Consider the following 25,546-nt stretch of genomic DNA (forward strand, 5'->3'; position numbering starts at 1 on the left):
CCAGTGTGGTGCCCTGGGCAGGCTTGAGGTCGGGTGGGCTTCATAGCATTCATTTGACAAAGGCAGTGCAGCCTAGGGTAAGAGCAAGTACTCTAGAGCCAGCCTGCCTGAATGCATCCCATTTCTGCCCCGACCCACTGCGGATGTACCTCAGGAAAGCTACTTAAAACCCCGCTTCACTTTCCTCCAATATAAAATGGGCTTATAATAGTATGGCACTCACGTCATAGAGTTGTTGTTTGGATTGAAGAAGTCAGTAAAATGCTTAGAACAGTGTGTGGCACATCGTAGGTGTTCAATGAAAAGAGTGGACACAAAGGAGGCTCAGAGAGGGGAAGGCGCCTATAACAGGACTTGCATCCCAGGCCTGGCAGGCCCCGGTGGCACTTGTCATTTGGTAAAGCATCCCTACGCAGCTCCAGGGGTCCAGCACCTTTCAGTGGAAATATTCTAAGGTCTTCCTGTCAGAATTTACCAGTGCCAAAAAATAACTCCTCAGGCAGAGGTTGAATGGGAGGTGGGCGGAGTCACCTTTGTTTCTTTAGTTCCAGAACCTCAAGGACCAGCTCTCCTGTGTCTCAGAGTCTTTAGGGCACACCAAGGAATTCTGGGATCTCATTTAGCTCTGGAAATTCCCCTGCCTGGAAGGAATAAATGAACTCATTTTCTACACCAGGACACCTAGACTCAAGTCCGAAGATCCCACAGCTGTAAGGGATAAAGAAAGGCAGGGATGATTGTTTTCTGAGCACTTCTATGAAGCCAACACTGAGCTGGGTTTACTCACACATTCCTAACTTTATTTTATGCTGGGTCAGACCCATGCTTGTCACGACTCATTGACTCATTGGTGTCCTCACTGATCTATAAATCAGTGGGGAGACAGATCATTATCAATAATATAAAATCAATAAACCAAAATCATTTAAAATAGAGTATGTGTTTTCTTGAATAAAACAGAATAGATTTGTTCTCTATAGATACGACTGAAGAGTGGCTATTTTCAGTAGGGCTCATCAGGAAGGTGATGCTTAAAGTAGGATCTTTAAGAAGAAAAGGGGTGATGATGCAAAGATGTGAGGGGGAGACATAGAGAAAAGTAAGTGCAAAGACTCTGAGGCATTTAAGGCACTGTGAGATGGCAGGGCACCAGCATCTAAGTTCTACAGATGAGTCAAGGGGAGGGGCTTACCCAAGACCACCCAGCTCAGTAGATCTGGATTTGAACCTGGAGCCACTGACCCCAGAGCCCACACTGGCCAGTGACATTTCACAATCTTTGCAAACCAGCAGCCTCAGCTCGCCCTTGTGAGTATGTTCTCTGGAACCACACCCTGGGCCTAACCCCCAAGTTTGAGGCCCTTGTCACAGTTGGGGGTGTCAAATCCCAGTCCTCTAGACCAGCACTTTCCAAAAGGACATAACGTGAGCCACATATGTAGTTTCAAATTTTCTAGTACTACGTCAAAGAAGAATAAAAAGAAACAGGTGGAATTATTTTGTTAATATATTCTATTTAATCCAATATATCTAGCATGTTATAGCAACAATTACAAATTATTAATGAGATCATCTAAATTTTTTTCATACTAATGTCTTCAAAATCCAGTGTGTATTTTACATTTAGTTTGGACATAAATCAGCATGGAAGCTAAATTGTCAATGGTTAAAGTGAAATGTTGTCCTACCAAAACAATTAAGCTATATAATGGAAATTTTTTTTACCTGTTTTAAAATTTAAAATTCGATGAAATGAAAAAATTCAGTTCCCTGGTCACACTAACCACCTTTTAAATGCTTAATAGCCACATGTGACCAGATGGAGTAGCACAACCCTAGACCAAGAATTCCTGACACAGATCCTTCTGTAGTTCGTAAGAGTGATGATTGGCTGTTCATTCTGTTGTGTGAGATGTGCCTTCCTCAGACCTTGTTATGACATCAGCACATTACCCATCTGATGCAAGAAAAAGAAAAAAAAAAGAATTTCTGACACATTGTCCAGGGAGTATAGCAAAGAAATGGAGTCTGCCGGGTCTACGACACAGATGCCAAGTAGCTTTGAGCCTCAGTTTCTGCATCTATAAAATGTGATTAATTATACTCTCCTCGCATTGTGGTCCTAAGGGTTAAATACACTGAGACAGTCTTGTGTCATAATCAAACCACCTTTCCTGGGCTCAAATTTTACAATTCCAAGTGGTGAGATTTTGAGTAAATTACTAAAGCTCTCCATGCCTCTGTTTCCTTTTCTGTAAAATGGGGATAATAATAGTACTTACTTCACTGATTTGTCAATAAATGACAATATTTGTGTAGTACCTGGCAAATAAATACTATATAAGCATTTGTTAAAAAGCAAGAAAATAAATGGTGACCAACTCCCCAAAATTAAATGCAACAATGTGCACTTTCCCAGAGAGACAGTTCCACTTTCATGAATTCCCTTCTTTCTAGGCTCAGAATATCCTTACCCAGGTGTCTGAGCCAAGCAGCCTACATTTCTATTTGCTGTAGTTCTCATGAGCCCGGTATCTGACCCTCAGTGCTGGGGGGAAGAATTTGGAGGGCTGTGCTCCAAGGGTGGAGAGAAGGACGGGGGATGAGGGTGTACTGTGGACTGCTATGATAGGAGCCACACCTGATGCCGTCCATTGCACCCAGGTGACACTAGTGATTGTGGTATGCTTGAAATTTCACCCTTAGTGTCCTTAAAACTTTCATCGTTATAAGTTCTTCCCATAAAAGTGAAACGATGCCTTGGAAAGAGTTCTGGTTAGATTCTAGGTCTGGCTGAAGCCACTGACCCTGTGAGATCATGGGCAAGTCACCTTCTCTTTGGGGGCCTTAGTTTTCTTATCCGTAAAATAAGAAGAGAAAGTTGGATTAGGTCAGTGTTTTCCAAAATATGGTATGTACAGCAATGGTAGGTGCCAGATGGTTTTAGGGTCTCCAGACTGTATTACATAAATTGAATCATTTCATAATATGCATATTTCCTTTTGATTTTCTTCCTGTTCCTCCAATAACTGGGGGAGAAAATCTCATTTAACAGCTTCTGTGTCTTTAACACCTCACTTGTTAAGAAAGAGAGAGCAGGGCTCAGCTCAGAGCCTCCAGCAAGAAACAAGATTTAACTAGAATTTAAGAATCTTGTTTTGCTTTTCTGGTATTTAATTTTATAGTTACTTCACCTCTACGGCAAATGATAGTGGCTTTCCATCTGAGGTCAGTAGTTTAAATTTTCCACTTCAAATACATTTGACTAAGTTTTTAAAAATGAGCCGATTGAAAGAAAAAAGTTATAGAACTAATAATACAATTGGGTGAATGGATTTGGGCCAATTGATTTGGGAAATACAGTGGATGATTCAAGAGTTGCAGCTCAAGCCTGTGCTCCTCTTGGGGAGCACTTAATAGGAGTCTGGGCACTGCCCCCTTCTCTGGGAGCTTTGCAGAAATCCTTCATTATCTGAATCTGGCTCAGGCCCCAGAAAAGGAAGCAGGCCAGTGCCAGCGGTGGCCCAGTGGCAGCCACAGCCCTGCTGAGTGATCTGGCTCTGCCCTGTGGCCTGAGTTTTCTTCGTGAAGAATGTGATTCTCTTGCCCATGGATCGAGCATGGTCCTGTGTGGGTGCTTCCCTTACATCATCTCACTGCATCCTCCAACCTCTCCACCAAGTTGCTGATTTCATCCCTGGAGGGGGCTGAGGAAATCGGGGCTCAGAGAAGTGACATCACCAGCCAAAGGAGTGAGGGGACAGTGGGATTAGAAGTAGATAGTCTGGCTCTAATCCTAGTATTTGTCCACTTCCTTGGCCTATACTAGTTGTATGACACTGAGCAAGTCACTTAGATACTCTGAGATCCAGAGCCCTCATTTATAAAATGGAATTGATAATAGTATGCTCTTGATAGAGTTATCAAACTACTTATTATTGGGAACTGTTATTGGATTAAGTGGAGGTTAAATGAGTTAATACAAGTAAAGTGTTTATTTCTTTTTTCTTCTTGAGGTCACTCACCCCCACCACTCCTCCACCCCCCGGTTCCAAGGGATGTTGGCTGCCTCCCCTTAAGAACTGGATCTCTAAAGGCAGGGCGTCTCCTCCCACACGCTCGTGGCATGCACCCGGGGCCTGGCGCACCCTGGGTCTGGTCCGTGTCTCTACGTGGGGTGCAAACCCAGGACCTTCTACATGTAAAGCAGCCGTGCTAACCACTACACTAGGGAGCGACCCTGCAGGTAAATTGTTTAGAAGAGTTCCTGGCACAAGGTAAGCACTTGATGATAAGTAGTTAATATTATTTCCACAGAGCCCAGGATTCCACCTTGCCCCCGGGCCCCCAAACACACACCCCTTGAGAGCTGAAGGTAAAGGGAAAGAAAGGAACACATTTCCTGAGAATCCCCCATGCAGCAGGCTTGGGCTGTGTCCTTCATCTGCTTTCTCATGTAATCCTGACTGCAACCCTGTGAGCTAAGGATGAATGTATGTCTTTTTCACAAGTGAGAAAACCAGGCATCAAAGAGAAGTAACCTGCCTAGGATCACAGGGCAAACCAGAGGGGTGTGAACCCAGGTCGGTGCTGTTCCAAAGCCCACATTGGCTCACTGTTTCAGAAACTGACCTGAGATTGCTCAAAAGTTCCTGAGGAGGTCCCATGCTCTCCTCAAGGATGAGGGTCCTCTCCCCAACCTGTGATGGAAGGAGCTAGAAACCACAGGAGGAAAGCTTGCTTCTGGTTCTGACCTTGTCTCTGACAGTTGGATGACCTTGGGCAGCTGCCAGTGCCTCTCTGCCTCAGCCACATAATTACTGCTCTGTGTGTCAGGGGTGGGGCTCTCTGAACTTCCAGGGGTCCTAATGCTCTCAGTTACTTTCCAGCTGGGAAGGGGAGGGGGCCCCAGATTGATTCCCTCCTAATACAGGAGTTGGTGCTGAATTGCTGTCATCTGATCTCCCTGGGCCTTCCTGCCTGCCTGATTGCCTCCTGCAAGCATTTAGGCTAGGGAAGGAAAGAGATTTTATGTATGTTCCATCCAGGTCATTGCCCAGCCCCTCCCATTCTGAGAAAAGCTTGTGGGGTGGGGTAGGAAATAGGAGGGGTGCCAAAGTGTTCAGCCAACAGCCAGTTACATCAGAAGACCTTGCGTAAGGCTCCCTCTTGGGTCAGGCACGGAGCCCTGCCCCATAGCCCCTACTCCTATCCTGGTCCCCTGGGGTGCCAGAGTGAGAACTGTCAGGTAGGGGACATCAACCCAAGACTGGCCTTCAGGGCGTGGCCTGGGGGAAGGCCAGGGGATAGGGGGAAGGGTTTGAAGAAGGTGCTGCTCATCTGTCTGGGAGATGGGACTTAGGCTGGAAGATGCTCCTCAAAGCAGTCCAGAGCCAACTTGCCTACTCGGTCCCTCAGCGGAGAAAAAGGAGACTAGGCCAGTGCCCTGGGAACTGACTGAGCCCTGATCCTTGACTCTGGTCACAGTCTGAGTTCTATTTTCTGACTTTGGACTCCAACTGAACTCTGACCTGGAACCTTGAACATAGCCTGATCTCTGAGCTCTGATCACTGTCCCTGGCCATGGCTAAATCCTGACCCAGGCCCCAAACTGAGCACTGACTTGGTCGTTGACTGGGCACCCACTTTTCCCATGCTGACCCCTGACCAGCTCCTGACTGAGTTACAATCCTGCAGATAGTCTTAGCTCTAATTCATTACCCTTGACCCCAGCCCCCAGGTAAACCTCAACTCTAGTTTCAAGCCTCGTTAGAGATATTCTTTCGAGAATCAGGAGAGCTGTGCTTAGGCACAGGCATCAAGAGCTTGACACCCGCTGGTCACCCTTCTGGTTGTTTTATCACCTCTCAGACTGAGGATGGTTAAAGGGCTGGGTTAAACTGTGGGTCCCATGGAGCTGTCCTCTGACCAGCCCGACACTGTGAGTCAGCAGGGTCAGGGCAGGGCCACTGGGGATGGGCAAAGGCAGTGCTGAGTCAGGCCAGGGAGAGAGTGGAGAGTCTCTCTGAAATTAGAGCTGCAGGGTGCAGGCAGGTCTACAAATGAATGCTGCATGCTGCTGGCCAGGACCATTAAGGTAAAGCAGCCCAGTCTAAGTCCTACCCACTTCCATCTACCCATTTATTACCCATTTTCCATCCTTCATCTAAATGATTCTCTCTTAGAGCATCCTGTTCTTTTCCTTCATAGTATATCTTTCACATATTATAATTTGGAATTATATATGTATTAAATTATATGTAATTATTATATATTAATGCTATGTAATTACATATATTATATATCTGTTATAGTATATATTTTATATTTTATGTATATCTATCTTCTCCACTAAACTGTATGCTCCCTTAGGGCAGGTACCAGCTGGACTGGCTCATGAGTATATCTCCATTGCATGGTATAGTGCCAGGCACATAGTAAGTGCTCAGTAAATAGTAGCTGAATGGATTCAATCCCTCTACCTATTTATTCATCCCCCATCCATCCATTTACTATTCACCTATAACCCATTCCCCATTATCTATCCATTCAACTTTCTACTACTATCTTTCCATTCTTTATCTACTCTCCATTCAACCATCATCCATCCACCGCCTATATACCTTTTCAGCATCAATCAAACCATTTATATTTCATTCATTCATTCAACAAGTATTCATTCAATACCTACTACTTGCCAGGCACTGTTCTATAGGCTGGGGAGACTGCAGTGAAAATAACAGACAAAAACTGTGCCTACACCCCAGTAGAAAGAAAATATGCAGGAAATAACATAATAAATACTTAACTATAGGGCATGTTAGAAAGTGATAGGTATTAGGGGGGGAAAGTTTTTTAAAAAGTAGAAGGGTGGGTAAAGAGGATCCACAAGGGAAGGAGGGGGCAGGCAGTGGCCATAATGACTAAGGTGTTCCAGTGGATACCATGAGACTCTCTGGAAGGTAAAATGTTTAGGAAGGGGGACTGGCTTATGCAAAGGCCCAGAGGAAGCCTGACTAGTGTGCTGGCCAACGAGGTCAGTGTGGCTGGAGTGGAGCAAGCAAGGGAGGTGGTCGTGGGTGAGGTCAAAGAGGTAAAGGAAGTTCAGACCATCTGGAACTTTGGGAGCCTTTGAAAGGACTCTGGGGAGAATAGAACAGATATTGCAATAATTCTATTGAGAAATTCCAGTGGCTCGGCAGGGCAGTGGCCATGCAGGTGGCGAGATGTGAATGGATTCTGGGTATAGTTAAAAGGTGGAGATAACAGAATTGTTGATGTTTCAGATATGGAGTGTGAGGGAATGGGAGGTGTCAAGGATGCCTCTAAGGTGTCTTGGCTCAAACAGCTGTGAGTGTGAAGGTACCACCAGATGAGATGAGCAAGGTGTTTTGGGGAAAACCAGAGGCTGGGCTTTGGTGGTGTTGAGGTATCTTTTAGACATGCTAGAGGAGATGTTGAGTGGACAGCTGGATGTATGTACTGAAGTTCAGGGAAGAGGTCTTACTGAAGATACAGGACTGGAATCATGGACGTGAGACTGGATGAGAGCACCAAGGGACTGAGTCCTGGACCACTCCAACAGGAAGAGTTCCGAGAGGCAGAGGAATGACCATGATGTAGGAGGAGAGCCTGGAGAGTGTGGAGGCCTGGACGCCCAGTGAAAACAGAGGGTGTATTAGGGAGCAGGGAGTGGTCAATGGTGTCAAAACTGTTGATCAGTCAGTCTGAAGCTGAAGACTGAGAATTGAGTGTTATGCCATGGTGACTTTGACAAGAGTGCTTTCGCTAGGGGTAGGGCAGGCAGGTAGAATAGTGATTGGAATGGATTTAAGAGAGGAGAGGAATTAAAGACAATATAAACAAGACCCTTGTTGCAAAGGGAAGCAAAATAAATGGGCAGTGGCTGTGGGGAGGGCTGTAGGATCAAATGAAGGCTGTTGTATTAAAATTTATCCATCTACCATTCATCCATGAATCCGTTTAACCACCATCTACCTGTCCTTTCACCACTCACCATGCATCTACCCAAATAGCCATTCCTCATCTATAACTAAGCAATCTGTCCTGAACTCCTACAGGTCACCAATTCCCTGCCAGGTACTAGGGTGGGAGGTAGAGGACGAGAAATGGAGAAGCAAGAATCTGGCCCATACTAGATACTCAGTTTAAGTAGATTGAATGAATTAAAGAGCAAGAAGACGTGGTGCCTTTCCTCCAGATGCTTGGTCTAGCAGAAGGACGCAGAATGCCAGAGCTGGAGAATTGTCTGGGTGTTATCTAGTACTAACCAGATAAAGGGAAATGTCTTGCCTGGGTGTTATCTAGTACTAACCAGATAAAGGGAAATGTCTTCCCTGAACTTCAGTACATACATCCAGCTGTCCAATCACATGATAGGTTAGCAATGAAGCCAGGATTCATACATGGGCCTCCAGAATTGACAGACAGGTTTTTTCTCTTCCAGGATGTTCTGTCCAGTGAGATAGAATTTAGCTGGGGGCAGGGAATGCGTAGGCATATGGCAGTCTCAAGAAAACAGATTTTAAAATATTTTCATTTACTTATATTTTGGTTCAAAATTCAAAAGGTACAGGGATAGAATCTGGAAAACCTCCCTTCCAATCCTGTCTCTAGCCCCCTACTTCCTCCTTCTTTGGGCAACCAATTTTTTTATGTTGTCTTCAAGACATAAGTTATGACTATTTATTTTTCCCTTTCACACAGATGGGATCATACAAATAATCTTTCAGATCTTTTTTTTTTCTTCCTATTTAATAATTTGTCTTTGAAATTATTCCACATCAGTTCAGTAAGACCTTCCTGAGTTTTTTACAGCTCTGTAGTATTCTATTGTCGGAGGCAGTGGTTTATTGAAACCATCTCTTGTTAATGAACATTTCATTATGTCCAGTCTTTTGCTGTAACAAACAATGCTGCAGTGTTCATACATGGGGCGTAGAGAGAAGCTGTGAGCTAATTCCCTAGAAGCAGAATTACTGAGTTAAAAGTTTGTGCATTTGCCCTTTCGATGGGAATTTCTGGCTGATCCTCCACCCAGATTGTGCCAATCTACCTCCTACCAGCATAGCATGTGAGTGCCACAACTTTGACAACAGAGAGCATTATTGAGGTTTTCAATCTCTGCTAATCTGATTCAGAAAAATGAAAGTGTCTTCACACAGCTTTTATGTTTCTCTTGCTCTGACTGACGACTCTTTTCATTTTTTACAGCCACAAAGGCAGATCGAGAAGAGGAACTTCTCAAGGTCAGTGCCGCCCAGGCTACCTTAGTGAGCAGCAAGTGTCCCATCTTGGGAGGGGATCTAGTGGAGGTAAGAGGAGGACAGGTGGTTGGCCTGGCAGGGGCTATGCTTCTGAGAAGAGTCTCAATTCCCTCTGCTTCTTCTGTTCTCAGCTTGCACTCCTCTCAGATGTGCCCACAGACTGTCATCTCCCCCATCTCTGCAGCCCCACAGGCCACCCCAGAGTTCCCACCTCTTCCTCAGGAAACTATTTCCCTCTTCTTGCCATATAAAGTTTTCTTGGCCCAGAGCTTCTAGAAGGCTGGGCTAAGGTGAGATCCAGCCCTCATATCTGGCCTTTCAAGACACTAGGGCAGATGTTAGTATCTTAGGCTGTCTCCACTAGTCTGATGCTTAGTGATGGTCAAGCCTACACTCCTCCCACCCATTATAGGTCAGCATGCAGAGCGTGTATGCCGAAGTGCATATGTTGGTGTGTATCACTCAGATGTGCGTCTCTGTGGCAGCCTGGAGTGGAAAAAAAAAAAGCCTGGTTCTGGATCCAAGGCAGACCTGGGCTTGAACCTCTGCTAATTCTCTAATCAGAGGTGTGACATTAGGCCAGTCACTCACCTTCTGTGAGCATCGGTTCTCTTGTTTATAAAGTTGGAATGATAACCAAGGAGCTGAGTCATCTCCTTCCGCTTCAATCTCCCTCCCTCTCTTCCAGCTGTGCTCCCATTTTTCGAGTCCTTGAACAAGCCAAACTCTTCCTGCCTCAGGGCTTTTGCCCTTGCTGTTCCATTTGCCTGGAATTTTTCCTACACCTGTCCAGGCTCCTCTTCCTCCTCAGGTCTCAGGTCAAATGTCGCCTCCTCTAAGAGGCCCTCCCTAAAGAGTCACACCCCCTCCCCAGTTCCTGAAGTCTGTCTCTAAATCCATAACTCTGTCTTATTTTATTCACAGCTCTTGTGAATGTTTGAAATGATCTCATTTATGTACTAAATTGCTTATTGTCTGTCTCTCCTGCCCCCACTAGAAAGTAGGAACAGGGTTGCTGTATCCCTATGTCTAGCGCAGAGCCCAGCACCTATTAGGTGTTTGATTAATTGTTGAATGAATGAATGGAAAGTGCTCAGCACAATGCCCAACATGTAATAAGGCTCAAAGTTGCTGGTTATTCTTATTATATAAATGCTAGTGTCTATCATTATTCATTAGGAATGAACAACTTTGCTCAGCAACTCTTACAGCAAGTATTTATTTGAGTCCTGTGTGATGAAGTGTCATGGGAGAAACAGGGTATGAGACCCAGTGGATGCTGTTGAGAAATAGACACTCCAGCTGGGAAGACGAAGACCATGAGAAAATAAACATGACTTAGTGAGGTCATGATGCATTGAGTTGTTCTCACAACAGGACTGGAAGTGGATATTATTGCCCTGTTTTTCAGATTAGAAACTGGGGCTCAGAGAGTTTGACATGCCCAGGGTCACCCAGCTCATCAATATGGCTCCAAAGCACTTAGCATAGTGCCTATGCCAAGAGTGGGGACTCAGTGAACAAGGTGCCATTTGCACATCTGTCTGAACCTTCTTGGTGCCCTTCCAGGCCTTAGAATGCAGGGCATATATCTGGGGACACCTCACACACCTGAGCACCAGAGAGGTGCTACATGCTTTCCTCACAAGTCCAGGGCTCCCGGTAGAGACGTCTATGGCGAAGGCCACCAGGACTCTCTCTGCTGGGAGGTTTTTACCCCTGGAGTAAAACCTCTGCACCTCTTTGTACCTCTGCTGGGGTCCAGAGTCCGGGCCGATGAGACTATTGTCCTGTGACTGGATGGAGCAGCCTGATATCGGGCAGGACTGGGGCAAGTGGAGGCCTGTGACAGGAAAGAAGGAGCCTGAGCTTGAGCTCCCAGGGACACACCCATTGGCAGGCACTAGGCTGTTCAGGTGAGCGTGAACACACATTCACTTCTCTTGCACACTCTTGCTCCCCCAAGCACACTGGCGACTGCTCACTTTGAGTCACTTTGCACCCAGCCTGACTGGTGTCACTTGAGCTCTCAGCCTTGTGAAGGCAGGGTTATGTTCTGTTCACCAAGCTTCCACAGTGCCCAGGGCCAGCCCAGAGCAGACACTCAAGATTTGTGGAGAAGACAAATTCACACCCTTCCTCTTTCAATCATTATTACCCTTTCCTTTCTTCACGCACGCACTTACTCACTCACTCACTCACTCACTCACTCACTCACAGCCTCCAGGATCAGGATGGGGCAATGGTGTAATCAATCCTGCTCCCTACCGCGCCCCACCCCCCATCACACAGAATGCATCTCCCATAAGATGCCAAGTTTTGGTAGCTCTTTCCCTGCCAAACCTGGTCTGTAAACCCTGCCTGGATGCACACCCCAGTAGACATCCTGTTTTCCTCTCTTCTTCTCTCTGCCCTGATCACATGTTCTGGGCCAGATGCTTATGAAATCTTATGAGTTCTTCCATCACCAGGCTCCTGATGGCCTGGGCTTGGCTTTGAGTCATGTGCTCTGGGGCTTGGCAAGGCTGGGACAGGAAGCTCACAGGCCTCAGTGACACTAACCCAGGCTGACTTGGAACCAGGCCAGAGTCACTAGTCTTATCACCACACACCCACAGAGCACACCTGTGAACTGACGTGTGAGGATGTGGTCCAGAACAGCACGTGATGTGTTCAAGGTCACAGGGAATGCTAACATCTCATGACCGCAATTGCACAGCAGTGGAAACAGACTCCACTTTCTATCATCACAGGACGAGGATTTGAAGCCCAGCTATTTACTAGCTGTGTGACCTTGGCAAGCCGCTTCACTTCTCTGAGCCCATCTTTACTTATACGCAGTAGATGCTCAATATATGTAGCTTCTAAAAAAATCAAAAGCAGACTAAGTAAAATACACACTGAGTCAGTATGTCTACAGACATACAGCATTATGATTTACATGGCTGTTGACATGTACGTAAACGTATGTTAATATGTACCACATGTGTAACATGCTTATTCAAGGACTCGTGTATGAGTCCATCAATTTATATATGGATGCATGTGTCTGTAGGTTGTTTGTGTTAATTACTTTTTTCAATAATGCATGCCATTTTTAGGGTGGTTTTCCAGAGGATTTTCTGAGCACTCATCATGGGCAAGAATTGGCATTTATCTGGGTAGCTATGCATATGCTTGTCTGTGTCTGTGTGGGTCTGTGTGAGGGGTTATTAGTATGACCTCATACATTATCATATTGGTTAGTTGGTAGAATCTGTGGGATTTAGCTCACTTCTGCACCTATGGATGCCAGAGGTATAGGGCATTCTGGACCTAGACTGTTTGGTTTCAAATCTTATCTGTGCAACCTTGGACAGGATGCTTAAACACTCTATGCTCAATTTTCTTTTCTATAAACTGGAAGATAATGGTAACTGCCTTATGGTGTAGGAGGACTAACAGAGTTAGTTTATGTGAAGTACCGAGGACAGAGCCCAGCACAGGCAAGCGCTGCATATGTCACTCTCAGAATCTCCCTGTGTCTGTCCTCTGTGACATGACATTATCTTGTCCTTTCATGGCAGCACTCACTCTATAAGGTCGGCACTGTCTGTCTGCAGGGCTGTCCTTTCCACTAGACTGTGAGTCCCTGGAGGGCAAGACCATATCCAAGCCATTTTTAATTATAACTGGCACTCTGCTTGCTAATTCTGAACCTTAGATGTCTCCTCTTTCATAGCAATAGATAGCATTTATTGGGCACTTCTGTGTGCCAAGCACTGTGTTAGGCTCATTAGACCTTCAAACAATCTCAAGAGTTGGATATCCTTGTTGGCATTATTTTAGAGACAAAGAAAATGAGACTCAGAGAGGTTAAGAAATTGCCCAGGCTCACACACTGACAGACTGCCTCACTCTCGGCCTGCTCTCGACGTAAGATTTGGAACGATTATCTTGGGACATGAATGTTGCAGAACGTCTGTCTCTTGGATTCCTCACAGCTGGCTCTCCATCTCCCACTAATACCTGTCCCATCTATATGAGCACCCCTTTGTTTCTCTTTCTCACCCTAGGGCATCTCTGCTCCCCGCCCTGACATAGCACCCCCCAGAGGTCATGTAGTGTCCCAAGATCACCTTTCTTTGGTCCAGATGAGGGTGAGGTAGAGGAGCTACTCTGAGTCTCGGTTTGAGAAATAACCTAGGCCCTTGGATCAGCAGGGATGAGGGAGGTATGTAAGACTCAGCAGGAGGGAGGGGAAGCCTCTGGGTAGTGTGGGTGATGCTCAGGCTCTGGGATTAAAAGGGATGGACAGAAGGTGAACACTACCCTCTGTCACCCTCTCTCCCTCTCTCAGGCCTCCCCGCCTCAGAGAGGAAAGAGAATGCAGGCTAGAGGAAAAATAGCTTCCCTCTAAGACAGGGCCAAACTGTCAAACTGCTGAGCTGCCACCACTTTGAAGGAACACCAGAGGGAGCCCATGGGCTCTGTTTAGAGCTCCCATGTCCCCCTTGGGTCTCCAGGAGCAACCAAGGCCGCCCGAGGTCTTGTGCATTCTGCTGTCATTGGGTAGAGCACTCTATTAATGTCAATTAAGTCAAGTTGGGTGATAGTGTTGTTCAAATCTTCCCTACCTTTACTGATGTTCTGTCTACTTGTTTCATCATTTATTGAGAAAGAGTATTGAATTCTATGCCACGGCCCGGAAGCGCAGGGAAGTCATTTGGGGCGATTGTAGGGCTCTTCTCATTCATTTATTCTCTGGTCCGTTCTTTGGTTCTTTCAGATGGAAGAGTAAACCTGATTCCTGTTATTCCATCTTGACCAGACAAATATATTTTTTTAAACGTTTTTTCTTTTGGAAATAATTTTAGATTTATAGGAGAGTTGCAAAGACAGTACAGAGTTCCTATAAACTCTTCAGCCTTGTATCTTTACTCTCCTCCAATCGGTGACAGTTTCTTGGCCTTTTCTTGTCTTTCATGACCTTGACACTGTTGAAGAGCAGTGGTCAGATATTTTGTAGCATGTCTTTCATTGGGTCTTCCCATGGTTAGGCGGAAGTTATGGATTTGGGGGCTGGGGGAAGAACACCACGCAGGTGAAGTGCATTTCTCATCACATCATTTCAGGGGTCCATGATATCAAGCAGGCTTGTTACTACCGGCAACACTAACCTTTATCATTGGTTAAGGTAGACAGAGTTGTCCACTGTGAATTCTCTTGTTCCTGTTCTACATTCGATTTGTTGGGAACAAGTTGCTAAGTCCAGCTTACACTCAAGGAGACAGGATCCAAGCCTCACCTCCTGGAGGGCAGAGCATCCAATAACTCGTGGACGTGCGTTAAAGCCACCACAAATTAATAAATATTTGAGACTATGCAAATACCCTCTTTCACCTGAAAGTTTCACTCACTCATTTTAGCGTTCACAGGTGACTTTAACAGCAATTATTACTGTGGCGTGCTAAGGACAATTTTTCTATTTCTCTCAATCTTTCCGTATTTATTCATTGAAGTTCTTCCGTAAGGAAGAGCTGTCCCTTCTCCTCCATTTATTAAATGTATTCAATCAATTATATTATCTTTAAAATTAATTATGTTTTAAAATATAACACATTCACATGGTTCAAAATTCAAAACAGATGAAAGAACATGTGGTACAAGTCTCCCTCCCATCCCTTCCCCAGGCCCAGTCCCTAGTCCCCTTCCCCGAGGCCGCCAAAGGCAATAGACATTTTATGCACGTATAAGCAAGGTGCATAAATCTTCTTATAACATAAATGGCTTTAAAGTATTCATAGTGTTCTGCGCCTTGCACCTTTTCACCTAACAATATAACCTGGAGATTGGTCTAGCCCGCACATAAAGAGCTTTCTCATTCTCTTAACATTGTTTCCAAATGTTTTCTGTTATGAACAATGCTGCCATGTTCCAATATGTAGAATTTAACCTACAGATACACCTGAGCAAGAGAGAGGGATCAAAGGGTCTGTATGTTTTCCATTTTGATATTGCCACTTTGCCTCTCTCGTAAGTGGCACCAGTTTACAGCCTGTTTCCTCGGGCTGCTGTGCAAAGCAAATTATGTGGCTACAAACTATGTGGCTTAAAACAATAAAAATATATTCTCTCACAGTTCCAGAGGCTAGAAGTCTGGAAGATTTTGGCTTTTACTCTGAGCGAAGTGGGAGCCATGGGAGCCTTGGGAGCGGTTCTGAGCAGAAGAGAGACACAACGTAACATGTTATAACAGGATCTGTCTGACTGCTCTGTAAAGATTAGTCTTAGGGGTTGGAGGAGCCGGAAGCAAGACCAGGGAGAAGTTGGTGCAACAATACAGATGAGAAGTGATGATGGCTCAGGCCAGGGAGCTAGCCTGAGCTATCAGTGAGGTTGGCGAGAAGTGTTTGGGCACAGCATGTACTTCCAAGGTTGAATCGACAGAACTTGCTGATGGATTGGATTCAAGCTGTGAGGAAAAGAGGAGTGAGGATAATCCAAGGTTTTGACTAGAGCAACCAGGCGGCTGGAGCTGCCATTCTCTAAGATGTGGACAGCAAGACATGGGGTCTGTAAAGCAATGGGAACAGGGTCTGGGCCCTGGTGAGTGCCAGTAAGGGTTAGCTGTTCTTATCACCCTGGAAGATTCCACCTTTGGCTCCAACTCCTTCCCCAAACTGCCCCTGTCTTCTGTTCTTCTGTTTCTCTCAGGGATGTACCACATTTATGTTATAATGGTCTGCAGCAGTTTGTCAAGATGGCTGAGAAATTTCCTTCCCATGAGGCTAGCATTTAAATTCACCCCCAGGAAGCCTAGGCAAGTGGTTTCACGCCTCTGACCATTGGTGTCTCATCTGTAAAATAAAGATAATAATATCCTTTCTCATGAGGAGCAAATGAGAAATGATGGATTAAGTGCCCAGCACAAAGTAGGTACCCACAGCAGTCTCTTCCCTTCCCCTGCACTCCCAGTGGTCAGGAAAAAAAGAAGCAAAGTCAGTATCCATCCCAGCTGTTTATTGAAAGGGAAGTTGGGATGGAAGCGGTGCAGGTTAAGGAGGTGGCCTGGGGCACAAGGGTAGTAGGGCCTGCCTGGTGGGGGAAGACTGAGGACTCCCCCTCAGGATGCCCCTCAAGCTGGTGGTGAGACAGTAGGAGGGTAGGGGCAGGGTCTTAAATGTCTCTCTCCAGCTGCCTTGGAGCTCCCCCTAGTGGCAAAGAACAGAGATGCTGTGTCACCTGTGAGTGACAGTATCTAAGGTGGGGTACTTTGACAGACGAAAGACATCCCAGTTCTTAAGTGCTCTTAGAGACCACTTAAATGCATGTCCAAAGTATTTTCTGAGTAACCAGAAACCATTGCTTTCAACTACTCTCTCTGGGTCAAGCCTGTCTCCAACCCCTGGGGGTCCCCTGGAAGCCAGGAAGATACAGTGGCCCTGCTCCAGCTGTAGAACAAGAGCTGGCCTAAAAGTCTGCAAATGTGAGTCTGAGTTCCTGCAGACTGCCAGTTTCCCTCAGCCACCTCATCTGCACACTGGGGCTAGTAATAGTCTGGGATAGAGTGGATGGAGGGGCTCTGATGCCAAAATATATGTAGGAAATGAACTCTAGGGGGTAAATGTTTTCATACCATCCCGGACAGGAAGTCCAGTGAGCATCTTTGACCCATCCTGAGGTATCCTGGTGCAGATGACAGAAGGAGGGATGAGAATGACCCCGCTACCTCACCGCCCCCATCTTTGCCTATAGGGAGAAATACTTACATCCTAGAGAGAATAGGGAAGTCATGGAACTCGAGAATCTTGTCCCAATCCCTTATAGTACAGAGACAGGAACTGGTTGTCTGAAAGATAAGGGGCTGGGCCAGAGTCACACAGAGGAAAGAATGGGGGCAGGTTGAGGGAGATGCTTTCTGCCCCCGAAGGGCCTGGGGGAGGAGGGGTGGGTAGGAAGTTTTGGGCGAACTTGGAGAAGATTGGCATCTTGGATGAGCTGGGGCCCTACCCCCTGAGAATGAGCATGGGGATGTAAGCTCCAGACTGTCTGACCTGGAGTTGAGCCATCTCGGGGTTTAGACAGAAGGGTCTCTGCTGAAAGGGAGAAGTTATGGAGACAATGAGAGAGCGTGGTGTGGTGGGGAGGAGGAAATCCTGTCTGGTGACTCCTCTGGCCATGAGGGCAGCTCAAGAGTCCCGCTTGGGTTGGATGGTCTGCACAGAAGATCGCCCAAAGGGGCTGGCAGGTGGTGAGAACCAAGACTGGCCACTGGCATCACGGAAGATGGGGGACAGTTGCTGCTCTGACTCGTCCCCAAAGACCTCCAGATGACCATCAGCTTCAGTGTCCAAGCGTTTTGCCTTGGTGTCATGGCTCAGCCAGCTGGTCATGGCCCAGAACAGGCAGATGGCCAGCAGGACCCCAGCTGCCACACAGAGCGCCGTGCCTGCCAGGCGGCAGGTGCCTAGGGCCTGGTTGTAGTCGGCTGCCCGCTGATCCAACACCAGGAACTCGCCCTCTCCAATGCCCTCCAGCTTGGGGGGCACCGCATAGCCAGTGGTCAGGGCTGCCACACCCAGCAGCAGAAGCAGGGTCCCTGAGGACAGGCTGATCTGGAAAGAGGCAGACAGATTGGTAAGCAGTCAAGAGTCAGCTGGGGGCCCCAAGCCAAAGGATCACATTAGATCCAAACTGGACTCAAAGGTAACCCCTTAATCCAACTTTAAGAGATATGAATCACAGAACACACCTGCTAGGATCTGACAAGCGGCACACACTGTTTGCTGCTTAGAATCTTGAGGCCTCTTGATTAATTTTCTTCCCAGCCCCCACCTAACAGTAGGTTTCTCCTGTCAACCTCGAGTCCCCCTCCATCATTATTTGGGTCCCATCTTATCCCCTTGTGCCATCTACCCTCTACAGCAATCTCTCTGTTGAGTTAACTCCTACACATCCCTCAGATCTCATCTCAAACCTCACCTCCTCAGAGAAGCCTTCCAGGATTCCCTTGAACTGGATCAAATCCCCTGCTCTGTGCTCGTGAAAATACTGTGTCTATTCATTCTTCAGTGTACTCAACTTGGTGCACACTGGGACATGTACTTTGGTTACTATGTAACTGATGTCTGCCTATCCCACTGGACTGAGAGCAGGAAGAGCCATGAGAGCAGAGACTGTTTCAGCTCACTAGGTGTCTTCTGTGCCTAGCACAGTTCTAGTACAGAGTAGTAGCTGAGTGAAATTTTGCATAATGGCTAAATGAACCACAGCTAGAAGTTCCGTGAGGAAGGGACCATGTCTTCTTCAATTCTGGGTCCCCAAGAGCCTAGCACACTGCCTAACAATAAGAAGATGCTTAAAAGTTTAAAATACACACTGACTTCCTCCTGGAAGTCTTCCCTGATCATCCCAGGCACTGATAGCATTTCTCCTCCTGGTATCCTCTGCACACCTGGCTTGATGTTGTGCATTAACTATGCACAGGTTGGCACCTCACCTCTCCATTAGAGTCAAGCCCTTCGAAAGCAGAGGGGAGGGAATCTCTGCCTCAGCCTTCCTAGTGTTTATCAAAGATCTAGGTCCATTTAGGGACTCATTGCCACCTCAATACCTTTATCCACACGGTGTGCCCTAACTGACCACTTTCCCTGGCTAGTATAAACTTCAATTGTTTGTTTGTCTCACTTCTTCCACTGCCTTGGCAACAGTACCCCAATATATCATTGAGAAGCACAGTAAGATTTAAGTAGGATGAACCCCCTTCCTGCCAATCAGCATATACCATCCCCTTGGCCACAGTAAATTAGTACAGGACTGGGCAAGTGACCCAATCAGAGCTAATGCAATACTTTGCAGGACTTCTAGAAATAAAAAGCATTCTTTTCTGAAGGAAATGCTACAGGAAATTCTGATTTCCCTTAGATGGTGTGGAGTGAGAGACCGAGGGTCAGCATAGTAGCAGCCATTTGGGGGAACATGTGGGAAGAACCTGAAGCTAACAGGGGCTGCAAGGGGAGCCTGAAGACCAAGAAAAACTTGAGTCCTCGGTGCAATGGTCTGAACTGCTGGATTGAACTTTGCCCAAAGGCACACACCTCTGGTCTCTTCTATAAAATGAGCAATATTTTCGCTTTATCGTCTAAACCCATCTGAGTTGGATTTTCTGTTGCTCAAACATCCTAACTGCTACACCAACCCTTTTCTTTCTATCCACTGATCCCATCTCCTCCCTGAAGCCAGAGGAAATCATCCGAGTTGCTTCTCCTCCGGCCTTACCTTCCAGCACAGTGAGGGCCAGGGCCGGCGAGGGCACAAGATGGAAGGCCCCTCAGGGTCATCGCTGAGGGCAGTACCTGCACAGTCCTCGTAGAAGAGGTGCAGATAGGAGCGGACTCCATACCACTTGCCATCTTCCACGTTGGGGCCACGGCTACAGCCACAAGAATGGTCACAGCTAGGCATTGTGGATCCCTGTGGGGTAGGCAAGGCGCAGAGGGAAGGAGGTGGTCAGTGAGAGCTGTCCATGGTGACCCTCCCAGTCTCCGGAATCTTTGTTCCCCATCCACTTTTCCTCCCGTTTAAGCTACCCCTTACTCACAGCAGTCTGGCCTTCTGGAATCCTGATCTGGCGCTCCCTAGTACACTGTGAATGAGTCAATGCTCTGAAGTGCTTAGCCCAGTGCCTGGCAATTGTAGGTGTTAATAAATGTGTGCATTTATTGTAGAGGCCACCCAGTGGCTGGGAATGTGAGCCTCACTGTCTGGACTGGAATCCCAGATCCACAACTTCCTAGCTGTGTGAACTTTGATAAGTACTTTCATCTCACTAAGCCTCAGTTTCCTCATCTGTAAAACAGGGCTGATGATTATACCTGCTTTGTACAGTTATTGTGTCTGGTGCCAAGAAATAGTAGCTGTTGTGATTATTATTACTGCAATTTCTTCATTATTATTTTCATATTGAACTTTTCGAGCCCCACGTCTGGAGTGAGAGGTCCTCATCCTCATCTTCTCTCAAGATCCCCCCCACTTTCAGGGTACTCTTGGGAATAACTTGGCTGACATGTGTCCAATCAGGCAGAGCTCCCCAAACTGCAAGGCCCTAAAAGATCCCTCTCCAAGGCTGACCCTCAGAAGGCCACAACTTCTGAGTCCCAAGGAATTTTGATTTCATAGGAGGTGAAAGCCAGAAGCCCTGGGGATTAGGGGGTCTTATGCTCAAGGGCTATTCGATTTCCAGGGAAACCTATCTAAGAACCCCTCTCCTCTCAGATGGAGACACTGAGGTCCCAGGAATGGAAGGTACTTGCATATCCACACACAGGTAGGACTAGAATCAAAGTCAGGGGACCAGGCAGTGCTGGGGTAGGACTGGTTCCTGCCCTCCCCACCCCCATAATGGCCCTCCATCCCTCTGTGCAGCTTCCAACAAAATAAAGCAACGCGCTTACACTGAAGGGTCAAATTTCCAGCCCCCTCTCATTTCCAATCTGATGTGGCCCTTAAACTCACCATCACATACACACACACCCCAAACAGAGAATACATACATAGATACACACACACCACTGAGACACACACCAACACAGACACAAAAACACCACAAACATACCCATACCCAGACAGACATACATATGCCACAGAGACACATGCAGATAAACACACGCAACACAGAGAAACACACATAAACACAGAGATACACACAGCACAGAGATACACACATATAGATATACGCAGACACACACACACAGCCACACTGTGTTAGGGGTGATTCTTGGAGTCCCCCACGGATTCACACAAGCCACAGGAATGCTGTAGTTAAAAGCCTGTCTATAAATCGCGGTTCTCCCCAGCCCTCACCCACAACTCAGGGGCTGGTGGGGGGAGGGGGAGAAAAAAAAGAAAAGTATTGAAAGAATGGGAAAAGGCAGAGACCGAAAGCAAAGGCCAAGAAAGAAGAGGGTAAGAAATGTGGAGAGGGCAAGCTGGGCGGGGCTCGGAGGGGGCGTGGACAGAATGGGAACCACCCCGGCCGAGGAGCTCAGGAGCCCGGGTGTGAAAAATGAACGAGGTTCGCGAGGCAGTCCGAGTCAGCAACAACCTTTAATTAAAGACTCTTAGGGAGGAGGCGGGGAGGAGGTTTAGGGATGGTTGGCCTGGGTTAGCTCCTCCCCTGCAACTCATTGTCCTCCTCCCCCAATATACATAATCTCTCAAACCCGCAGGCACTGGAGAAGGAAGGTGACCTTGACGCTGCCCACCCCTAGGCCTGGCCCCTCCCCCTCCTAGTTAAGTGTTAAGGGGAGGCGGTCAGGCGTGTGGCGGTCTGCAGGAGGGAGGGAGAGGAGACTGAGGACCCGGCGCGGGTATCCGGGAAGAGGGTTGACACAGGAACCGCTGGGGCGGTGTCCCTAGGCGGGAAGGAGGAGGAGCCGGGTGGGTAGGGAGCGGGAAGAGGAGGGGGCTCCAGGGTCCCAGGGCGGGGGAATCTGCGTCGGAGGAGGCGCTCAGGGGAGGCGCACGGGAAGGTAACAGGCTCGAGGGTCCGAAGATGGATGGACTCTCTCGCCTCTGCGCGGCCTCACTCAGTTCTTCCCAACCCCCTTCCCCAGACCCGCCCACTCCAGCGTTCGCGGCTGCCCAGGAAGATGGGCGCCCTCTTGGGGGACGACGCCAGGGAAATCGGTCCAATTCCTCCGCCCCCGACCGCACCACTGTTTCTGACCTGACCACCCGTTTCCTGATCGAGATTAACGGCATCCTTTCCCCTAGAGGGAAACTGAGGCAGGGGGGGATGGGTTTTTAATAGAGAGATGGGTGGGGTTTTTGTCCTTTGAAGCCTCAGTCCAGCCTATCACCCCTGAGGTGTCTTGCTGATGCGATCTCCGTCCCTTGCTACTTCCCTAGGATCCCAACTCCCAAAACCAGAGGCACATCAGGGCTCGGGGACCGCCGCCCTGCCCGAGGCGGGACACGGCCGGGGCTGGGGATGCAGGCAGGTGTGGGTGCTCTCCGGAACCCCGGAGACGGTAGGGTGGGGGTCGGGCTACGCTGGATCCCGGCTTAGCTCACCTCTCTGCCTGCTGTCTTTGCCGAGCGGGAGCCGAAGCGCGAGCAGAGCAAAAGCGGGTTCGGTCGCGCGTGCGCCGCAGTTGGGGGCGGGAGGGGGGTGATACCCGGTGGGATGCGGGTCCCCCGCCCCGAAGGGGGATTAGTATTAGTCTCTATTCAAGAAATATTTATTGAGCTGCAGATTGCAGACTCCTGCAGAATCACTAGCTCCTGTCCCCAGCCAGAGTTCCCTTCTCTTTCTGAGACTCCAGATCTCTCGCGGAAACCCCACCACCTCTCTCGACCTTACTCCCTCATGCAGTCCCTCAAACTCCTTATCCGGGTTCTCCCATCACTCCCTCAATCTCCCACCCCTCTCACTGAAGATCCTTGCCCTCACTGAGCATTCGTTTCCTCACTGTATCCTCAGTTCTCTCTCTGGGTCTCTATCCCCCTAATGGAGCCCCCATACCGCTACGCAAACGTTCATCTCCCTGTAGAGCCTGCACCTCTTCACAGACTCTCATCTCTCTCTCTGAGACCCCACCCATCACTGAGACTTGCCTCTCTCACTGGGTCCCTACCAGAAGTCCCTCCTTGTTGATATCAGAGCCTCTTACTTCTTACTGAAGACCACCCTCTCACTGAGTCCCCATCCTCTCTCCATTCTCTTTTCCTCTTGCTAAGGATCAGCGTCCCCCGCCCCCTTTATCTTGAGAAGGGAGTTGGGGTTGGGGAGGAGGTGTTGAGAGAGAAGCTTCCTCTCCCCTTGGAAGGAGCCAATGAGATGGCCTCTTTTGTTCTCTCTCCCAGCCTAGTCCTAGTTCTGCCCTGGGCAGCCTGTGTCTATAGCCCATGTCCCTGGGAGAGCCATCCTTTGCCAGGCAGCTTGCCCCTGTTTCATTCCTTGTCATGTGCCCACATCCTTGGTTTTGTCCCACATTTGCTGTGTAGTCTTGAGAAATTCACCACACCTCTCTGAGCTTCATCAAGCACCATTGCACAAACATACCTTTATGTCTTGAGCATCCACACTGTCTTTCTTTGTGCTAGGGGCTGGGACACAGAGATGAATGAACTCTGTGAGATGGGGCCACAATCTTTTCATTCACTATTGTATCCTTGAGCCTCACATAGTGATTGGTACTGAGTAGGCAGCTCAATAAATATTTCTTGAATAGAAACTAATACTAATAGCAAATATATGATGCTCGTGATGTGCAAAGGCTTGTCTGAGTGCTTTATATTTACTACTTACTCATTTAACTGTGTGTGTGTAAAAGGGATGGGAGGAAGTCCTGGAGCTCAAAACTATAGGCCTCAAATGATGATGACAGGAGATAGCTGGAGAGGCAGGCATATGTGAGACCCCTCAGGGCCTCATAGGCCAAAGTAAGGAGTTTGGACTTCAACCCAAGAGAAGTGGGAAGCTATGGAAGGATTGTTAAGAGAGGAGGGATGTGATCTGATTTGCACTCTGAAAAGATCTCTTTGGCTGCCGACTGCTAAAGAGAACAGGATAGAGATCTCAAGAGTGGCAGCAGAAGGACCAGCGAGGAGGCTCCAGATCATGATGATGTCTTGCCTAGTGGGCTTGTGGATAAAGGGATAGATTCAAGAGATGTTAGGGGATAAAATGAGCTACCAGAATAGCAAAAAATTGGAAGCGACCTATGGCAGTTTTAAACATGGTTGCAAATGCTTTAGCACTTTTTCTCTTGAGAGATGGGACTTCTGTACCCTCTCCGTGTATCCTGATGACAGCTTCAACCAATAGAATATGGTGAAGTGATGTCCTGATGTCCAAGGCTAGGACATAAAAGGACGTACACTTCCCTGGGAGTTCTAGCTCTTGGAGACCTGAGATGCCATGCAAGAAGTCTGTCTACCTTGAGGCTGTTATGCTGTGAAGAAGCCAATACCACATGGAGAGCGCAGGTGAAGGCACCACAGTCCCAGCAGAACTTGGTTTTTGAGTTATCCCAGTTAAGTCATCACATAAATGAATGAAGAAGTAACCAGATGATTCCAGTCTGCTGCCATTAGAATCAGCTTGGTCTCCAGTGATATCGGAGAGGGGATGGATGAGGTTCTGGAGGTAATGGGAAGTGATAGTTCCTCGACCCAGCACAAGAAAAAAACAGCCCATCCTGGGGAGGGAAAGGAGGGTGGCCATTGAGAAGAGATATAGTGCTGGTTGTGAGTTGAACTCTACGGTCAAACAAATCCAGGTTCGAATCTTGGTTCTGCCACTCACTGTTTACATGATATAACTGCTCCAAACCTCAGTTTCCCTGACTGTAAAATAGAGATAATATTAATAGTTGCCTCTCGGGGAGTCATAAGAGTGAAATGAGATGTGCGCAAAAGACACTAAGCAAAGCATCTGGAATAGAGTAAGACTTCAACAAAATATTGTTTTTACTTCTATCGTTATTAGTTTATAGATGAGGAGGGTAGGAAGTTGAGTGACATGACACCTGATAAATTGAATGTTCTTGAGAAAAACAAAAGGCATTATCTATAAAGAAAGAGGAAGGTTTTAGTTTAACAGGACGCTTTAAAAAGGTGGTGAAACAGACACAAAAGGCCACCTATTGTATAATTCTATACACATACATATATACATATATATATGAAATATCCAGAGTCAGAAAATCCATAGAGACAGAAAACAGATTAGCATTTCCTAGGGCCTGGGCAAAGGGAGTGACTGCTTTAATGGGTTTCTTTTAGGGTGATACAAATATTCTAGAACTAGATAGTGGTGATGGTTGGCCAACAGTGTGAATATACTAAATGTCACTAATGATTAGTTTTATGTTACACATATTTTAATCACAATTTTTAAAGAACGGGTGGTGAAGTTTGGAATAATCAATCATAATAATGATAGTGGTAATAAATATCATTTATTGAGCATTTACTACATGCCAGGATAATTAATTTTCTCAATAACTTTATGAGATAGGAGCTATGATAACTCCTATTTTACAGATGGTAAACTCTGGGTCTTAGAAGGGTTAGTCACTTGTCCGAGGTCATTCAGTATGATGTGACAGAATCTGAGTTTGCTCTGGTGGCTCTGAGGTCATGATCTGTGGAGATGATGGTCTGCATGGCTGTGATTTTCTCTGGCAGTGTCAGGAGAAATGAGAATACATCAGGTGGCTTCTAACACCCCGGCTCCTGGGTTTGGGTTCTCCTGGACAGGTCGGGTAGAA

The 25,546-nt window shown here is 47.2% G+C and overlaps 1 protein-coding gene and 1 non-coding gene across 4 annotated transcripts; one reads left to right on the forward strand and one right to left on the reverse strand.

Annotated features, from left to right (window-relative positions):
- The first annotated feature begins 1,859 nt into the window (after positions 1–1,859).
- On the forward strand, positions 1,860–1,963 carry LOC120604273 (small nucleolar RNA U13). Its single transcript, XR_005653302.1, has one exon. It is a non-coding gene; the product is annotated as a small nucleolar RNA U13 (small nucleolar RNA).
- A 14,305-nt stretch (positions 1,964–16,268) lies between these two features.
- NRSN2 (neurensin 2) lies at positions 16,269–23,057 on the reverse strand. 3 transcript variants are annotated; one of them, XM_039863980.1, is made up of 3 exons: positions 22,344–23,057; positions 19,548–19,742; positions 16,269–17,884 (listed from the first exon to the last, which is right to left on the reverse strand). In XM_039863980.1, exons 2-3 carry the CDS (start codon positions 19,731–19,733, stop codon positions 17,459–17,461), a joined length of 612 nt encoding a protein of 203 aa, XP_039719914.1. In that variant the 5' UTR covers positions 19,734–19,742; positions 22,344–23,057; the 3' UTR covers positions 16,269–17,458. The 3 variants fall into 3 exon arrangements, with proteins under 3 accessions (XP_039719914.1, XP_039719913.1, XP_039719915.1); XM_039863979.1 differs by lacking the exon at positions 22,344–23,057 and adding an exon at positions 20,205–21,286; XM_039863981.1 differs by lacking the exon at positions 22,344–23,057 and adding an exon at positions 19,870–20,174.
- Positions 23,058–25,546: the final 2,489 nt, after the last annotated feature.

Source organism: Pteropus medius, unplaced genomic scaffold, assembly GCF_902729225.1.
Source record: "Pteropus medius unplaced genomic scaffold, Ma_sr-lr_union100, whole genome shotgun sequence".
In the NCBI taxonomy this organism is placed as follows: Eukaryota; Metazoa; Chordata; class Mammalia; order Chiroptera; family Pteropodidae; genus Pteropus; species Pteropus medius.